Source organism: Tachysurus vachellii, chromosome 8 (genome assembly GCF_030014155.1).
Source record: "Tachysurus vachellii isolate PV-2020 chromosome 8, HZAU_Pvac_v1, whole genome shotgun sequence".
In the NCBI taxonomy this organism is placed as follows: domain Eukaryota; kingdom Metazoa; phylum Chordata; class Actinopteri; order Siluriformes; family Bagridae; genus Tachysurus; species Tachysurus vachellii.
Window position 1 is genome coordinate 24481502 of NC_083467.1, and position 7500 is coordinate 24489001.

The 7500-nt window shown below is 42.5% G+C and overlaps 1 protein-coding gene across 1 annotated transcript in view; it reads right to left on the reverse strand.

Annotated features, from left to right (window-relative positions):
• The window catches only part of ube2e3 (ubiquitin-conjugating enzyme E2E 3 (UBC4/5 homolog, yeast)), an 86134-nt gene that overhangs the window by 8705 nt on the left and 69929 nt on the right, over positions 1–7500 (reverse strand). The window contains exon 5 of the mRNA XM_060877037.1: positions 2305–2452. Coding sequence (XP_060733020.1) covers positions 2305–2452 — 148 coding nt within the window. The remainder of the gene's footprint in view (positions 1–2304; positions 2453–7500) is intronic.

Genomic DNA, 7500 nt, shown 5'->3' on the forward strand with positions numbered 1-7500 from the left:
ACACACACACACACACACTCGCACAAACACACTTGCACAAACACACACACACAAACACACAATCACACACACGCACACACACTCACACGAACACTCGCACAAACACACACACACATACACACACACACACTCGCACAAACACACTCACACGAACACACTCACACGAACACACACTCACACGAACACACACTCACACAAACACTCACACAAACACACACACAAACACACACTCACACAAACACACACACACAAACACACACTCACACAAAAAACACACACAAACACACACTCATGTTCGTACATCGACACACAAGCACACAAACCACAAACACATGCACACAAACATGCAAAAATGCACACAACCACACACGCACACACACAAATGCGTGCACACACACTCGCACAAACACACAAATGCATGCACACACACACCAATGCATGCACACACAGACACACCCAGACACACCAATGTGTGCACACACATACACACCAATGCGTGCACACACATACACACCAATGCGTGCACACACACACACACACACACACCAATGCGTGCACACACACACACACACACACACACACACACACACACACACTTAAGTCTTAACTGAGGATCTGAAACTGGAGCCTGGAGGCTGAATGCACATTGAGCTTCTGTCTGGCTGTTTTTAGTTACTGATCGCTCTGAGTCGAGCCCGTGTCTGAAATTAGACCGCACAGAAGTGCTGATAAAAACAGGCCGAATAAAACACTTCCTCAGACCGCCTCAGTCCAGCTTACCTGCTAATAACAGCTTATCTTTAAAATGGAAAAGTGCGCCAGGGTTTTCACGCATATCTCTCAGAGTGACCTATTTAACATTTTCTCCTGAAGCTGGAAAGACGTGTTATTTGCAGTGTGACTCGAGGCAGCCTAAAGAGCATTTTTTTAGCTTCATTAAGGAGATCTCGGCTCATACTGACTGCAGACCTGCAAAGCCTACGGTACTGACACTATTTTCTTTCTAGTGTTAGTTGGGACACTTTTCACTTGTTTTCACTATTCTTTCTTCCCTTTCATGTTGTTTGTAAGCATTTTTGGTGGCCAAAAGCTCGGTGCGTGTTAGACAGCATGTTTCCCATGTTAGACAACAAGGCCGCACGTTTCAAGCAGTTACAACCTCTCTAGTCGAGCACATGGTGTCCATCATTACTAATGTGAGATGAGGAGATGGTGGCTTTCAGGGGGTCAGTTCATACCAGAGAGCTCAAAACAGACACCAGCAAAACTGTCAATCATTTCTGATTCATATGTCGATTGGCTCCCCCAATTTGTATTGAGATTTTGTCTTATTTTGAGTGACAACCCGTACAAGTATATCGTCGCTGTCGGGCGGAAACCTCGTATGTCCAAATTTTGTCAATTTCATATTTTTTCACATACCGATGCTATTGGTCAGTCCCCACGTGGGTCTGTTATTTTTACAAGTTATTAACCAATCTAAAGTCTTGAAAATATCTTGAGCTCAAATCTCATAACTCCATTGGACACTTCAACTCTCCACCTCTTCTTCACTCCGCAGGAGAGCTTCACGGCATATTTCTCCTTAATAAGAGTCGCAACGAATCAACACGTCTTCTGAGGTAAATGTCTTCAAAAAACTGGGCTCAAATAAAAAAAAATCTTGACCCCCGCTAGTTCTGGTGCTCGTCTGAGGACAGGAATTTAGCGCAAGACAATCCAGTGCAACGCGGACTAAACCCTGTGCACTGCAGATAAGGTACGGCGTTTTTTTAATTTCCTGAAAAATAACGGTTTTGGAGATACGAGGATTCCGCCTGACAGCAACGATATGGCACTCTGACTAATAGTATCAGACACCAGAGCCTTTTACCTTCATTATTAGGTGTTTAATTATTACTCACTTAACATCTTCAGCATTTAGACTATTTTTGTACCAAGTGTTTAGTTTTTCCTCCATTGTGTGTTATGTTACTGGTGAATAACATATCATGCTAGCAAAGCTTCAGCAAAACAAAATTATGATGTCAGAAATATCTAGACTACTGCCTAGAAAAACAGTCCCTCTGTGATTTCAGGATTTTTTTGCACGCGAAATCAAGCAAACTGCGATATTCAGAAGAGCTTCCAATATGATAGATTTGTTTGTTAAGTAAATTGTATTCAGTATTTCGATGCAATCTCTTCTGTATTCTACTGCACAACTGGACACATTCAACAAATCTGTGTGGTGTTTACAACATCAGTGTCCTCGCATCTGTGTTTTGTCGTGATACCGTAATAAGAACGTGTTGCTGAACTCACCAGGGTTACAATCCGTGAGCAGTGAGCAGATGGACAGCAGGACCTTGGAGATAGTGAGTGCTGGACTCCAGTTGTCCTTCAGGATGTCCAGACAGATCACTCCCTGACTGTTAATGTTGCAGTGGTAGATCCGTGTACGGAACGTCACCTGGGTGATCAGGAGGAAAGACAAGGCCACAAGAACGTCAGGGAATTATAACACAAACAACTCGCACTCTCATTCTCCAGCAAACACCAAAAATAAACCTTTCAGCATCATATAGCTGTGTTCAGCATCAATAAAATGAAAATCCATAGGGCAGTAATCTATTTACCTGATTCCCCGAAACATGCATTTTATTTATCAAACACAGAATCACAACTGATTGTTTATTACACATTTGATACTCGTTAAATACCATGAAATACCAAGAATCTTTACAGACCGTCACCGACGCTCTCCTCAATACACTACCAGGCACCAACATTCTCAAACCCTGATATTATCAATAAAACCTCCCCACACATTACCATTCACCAAACACCAATTTCATAAAGAGTCAAAGTTCAGCATTCGGCAAACACGTTTATTCTCAATAAAATACCATAGCAATGCCATCAATAACACCAACAAATACCAGCATTCACCATCAAACATTAGCAAACCTCAATTTTCTCCATCTTTTTTTTTTACATTTACAGCATTTAACAGACGCCCTTACATTATGTCATTTTTGTACAACTGAGCAATTGAGGGTTAAATGCCTTGCTCAGGGGCCCAACATTGGAAGCTTGGTAGCAACCTGGGATTGAACTCACAACCTTCCGATTGGTAGGCCAACACCTTAACCACTAGGCTACCACATGCCTATCAAACATGAACCAAGAAACGCCACCAAGCCAGTGTTTGCAAACACCAATATCTACCATCAATACCAAGACACACCAGAACTCACCATCAAATCTAATCTAATGTTCTCCATCAAATACAAACAAACACTAATGTCTGCCATCGATGAGAACAAATGCCTTCACATGCCTTGATAGTGATGTTCACTATCAAATTTTAAACAATGCTAAAGTTTATCATTAATACCAACAAACACTGATGTCCACTGTCAAATACCAACAAACACTGATGTCCACTGTCAAATACCAACAAACACTGATGTCCAAAATCAAATACCAACAAACACTGATGTCCAAAATCAAATACCAACAAACACTGATGTCCAAAATCAAATACCAACAAACACTGATGTCCACCATCAAATACCAACAAACACAGATGTCCACCATCAAATACCAACAAACACAGATGTCCACCATCAAATACCAACAAACACAGATGTCCACCATCAAATACCAACAAACACAGATGTCCACCATCAAATACCAACAAACACAGATGTCCACCATCAAATACCAACAAACACAGATGTCCACCATCAAATACCAACAAACACTGATGTCCACCATCAAATACCAACAAACACACTGATGTCCACCATCAAATACCAACAAACACTGATGTCCACCATCAAATACCAACAAACACAGATGTCCACCATCAAATACCAACAAACACTGATGTCCACCATCAAATACCAACAAACACACTGATGTCCACCATCAAATACCAACAAACACAGATGTCCACCATCAAATACCAACAAACACAGATGTCCACCATCAAATACCAACAAACACAGATGTCCACCGTCGAAAAAAAAATTATTTATCTAACACTAACAAATTCCAGTGTTTACCTCCAAACACCAGATCTCACCATTGCATACCAAAAAATGCTATGAAATGCCAACAAACACCAACATTTAGAGACTGAAGCTCATTGTCAAACACAAATGCACACTATCAAACACCAAGATTTAGAGACTGAAGCTCATTGTCAAACACAAATGCACACTATCAAACACCAACAAACACAAATGTCTAGTGGTAGCATAAGGTGTGGGATTACTGCTCCAGACGAAGAAGCATTTGTTTGTATCATATACTTTACAGCACAGTGAAATTCTTACTTCACATATCCCAACTTTGGAGGTTGGGGTCAGAGCACAGGGTCAGACATGATACAGCAACTCTGGAGCATTGAGGGTTAAGGGCCTTGCTCAAGGGCCCAACAGTGGCAGCTTGGCAGTGCTGGGGCTTACATTTACAGCATTTGGCAGACGCTCTTATCCAGAGCAACTTACATTATCTCTTTTTTATACAGCTGAGCAATTGAGGTTTAAGGGCCTTGCTCAGGGGCCCAACAGTGGCAGCTTGGTGGACCTGGGATCGAACTCACAACCTTCCGATTGGTAGCCCAACACCTTAACCACTAGGCTACCACATGCCCACACCAGGACTACAGCTTGAACCTTGATCCAATAATCAACAACACAGAGCCTTCTCTAATTGAGCCACCACTGCAGCTGAAGCCTAAACTGAAGGTCATGAGTTCAAATCCCTGGACCACCCACTGCTGGGCCCCTGAGCCCCTTATCCCTCAATTACGCTCTGTATAAGGACGTCTGCCAAATAATGTAAATCCACAAATTCCATGCACTGTCATGGTTATACCGTGGCTACAAATCATCTAGCGTAGCATTCGCTGCACAGCCGAAGGTGACGGCCTCATTAACAAACTTAAAATGTGAGGTGCGTTTATCTAATGAAATATAAGCAGCTTAACCTTATCCTATTTCCATCATCGTTAACCCTCGCCACACCGGTGAGCGTGAACATATTAAAAACTGAAGTGTGTACTCGTTTAAAAAAGAACTGATCAACAAGGTGCGCTGTACAGCCCTGTGCGATAAAACATTTAGTGCTTATTAAAGGATATGTTTAATAACAGCACAGTTTTAATCTAGATCTTTATAAAAATAAGACGGGTTTAAGCAGCTTGTGTGGAGGTCGAACAAACCTTCTTGTGCTTGTAATGACACAGGTTTGGGTTTGGTAACTGTGGGGCCCATCAGCACATACTCATTTACACTTACTTAAACAAACCCACATGCCCAAACTTGCACTTAAAAAACCCTCACACACACACACACTCACTCACACACTCACGCTCACACACTCACGCTCACACACTCACGCTCACACACTCACGCTCACACACTCACGCTCACACACACACGCTCACACTCACGCACACACTCACGCACACACTCACGCACACACTCACGCACACACTCACGCACACACTCACGCACACACTCACACACAAACACACTCACACACAAACACACTCACATACACACACACACTCACACAAACACTCACACACACACACACTCACACACACACACACACACACACACACTCACACACAAACACACTCACATACAAATACACACTCACACACACTCACTCACACACACACTCACACACACACTCACACACACACTCACACACACACTCACACACACACTCACACACACACACACACACACACTCACACACACACTCACACACACTCACACACACTCACACACACACACACACACAGTCTCCACTCACATGGCATGGCTGTGATTGTACCCAAATAGCCAACGGGCATAAACAGCACAAAGCGGTACTGTAGCACTGAAGCAACACTCTGGCAAAGAGAAGAAGAATACAGACATTCAGAATAAGCATGCTATGCTAAAATGCTCATGTTCAAGGAACAGTCCACCATTTTTCTATCTTTTGTGTATTGTCTTTTGTGTATTGTCTTTTGTGTATTGTCTCCTAGTGTTTGGTATTGTTTGTCTTTTGTCCTGCGCTGTTTGCACCAGGTTGCACAGATGCACTTTATGTGGCTAGGACTAACTTACATTAAGTCCATAGCTCTGTCTTTGTTTGTGTTATGTAGCACCCTGGTCCTGGAGAAACGTGGTCTCATTTCATTGTGTACTGCATCAGCTATATATGGTTGAAAGGACAATAAAAGCTTCTAGACTTGTCTTGACCTTAAATAAAAATTTCCACACACTTCCCTTTACTTAGAAAAGCACTTCAAATGAAACTGAGTTTACTCCAAACTTACTTAGAACCGAAGCCTGAGGGCAGTTGTTAAGATTGAACACACACATAATTGAACACACGCATAATAATCCATCCATTTTATGTAGTGTTTATCTGACACAGGCTGTGGGGAACCTCAATTCTATCCCAGGGGACACGGGGCACAAGGCAAAGGCCATTCTGGACAGGATGCCAACTTGTCACAGGGCAACACACTCTCACACACATTCACACACTACAGACAACTTAGAGACGCCACTCATACCGCAATGCATTTCTTTGGACTGGGCAGGAAACCGGAGTACCTGGAGGTACGGTTCTGGTTAGTTCCTGGTACTACTTCCCTTATAGCAGCTATACCACCACCTCCTCTTCTCTCTGAGTGAAAGCCAAAACCAGCAAACTGTCACTGTTACAGAGAAACCAAAAAGTGTAAACATCTCCGTCCTGAAGTCTTCTGACTGCTCCACAGGGCTGACAACCGAGCCTTTCTTCCATAAATGCTACACAAACTTCCCAGAACGAAAAACTTCTCCATATTAAAGATGAAAGAAAACCTCTTTGTTTCTTATTAGACTTCAGATTAGTTTGTGTGGTGTGTCCTCCAGAGATGTTACTACAGCAACAATAACATATCACACTGAGTAAACAGCTGGAACTACAAAATGAATCTTCTGACCAAGCAGATTTAAGGCTTTTTTTTTTTTACTGCACTGTGGTCTATACACCAAGAATAAATGGTTTCTGTGTTGCACATATATTTGTAACCCACTATCATCAATCTGCATGGGTGAAGTTAATGGGAATAAACAGCGCAGATGCACATGTTAGGCACAGAGACACAATGAGAAGTTAATCCACACGTGATCGCTACCACCACCCTCTGTTTACGACCCGGCAGCTGTACCTTCTGCCTGCCTCGGCCGGTCGCTTTCTCTCTGTCTCCTGTCCTTCTCCATCTGCTGCAGCTCCTCCATATTACATAAAAAAAAAAAATCGTTTTGCTAATTAAGAAATAAACAATCCTGCATTACTATTTAAAAACACACACACACACACACACACACACACACAAGCGCATATATTTCTACAAATCACGCACAGGTCATGGTAAAAAAAAAACCCTTACTGCTGCTCTGGCATGGAAAGCTGGATAAAACTCCAAACAGCTTTGGTGTGTCTCATTCTAACACC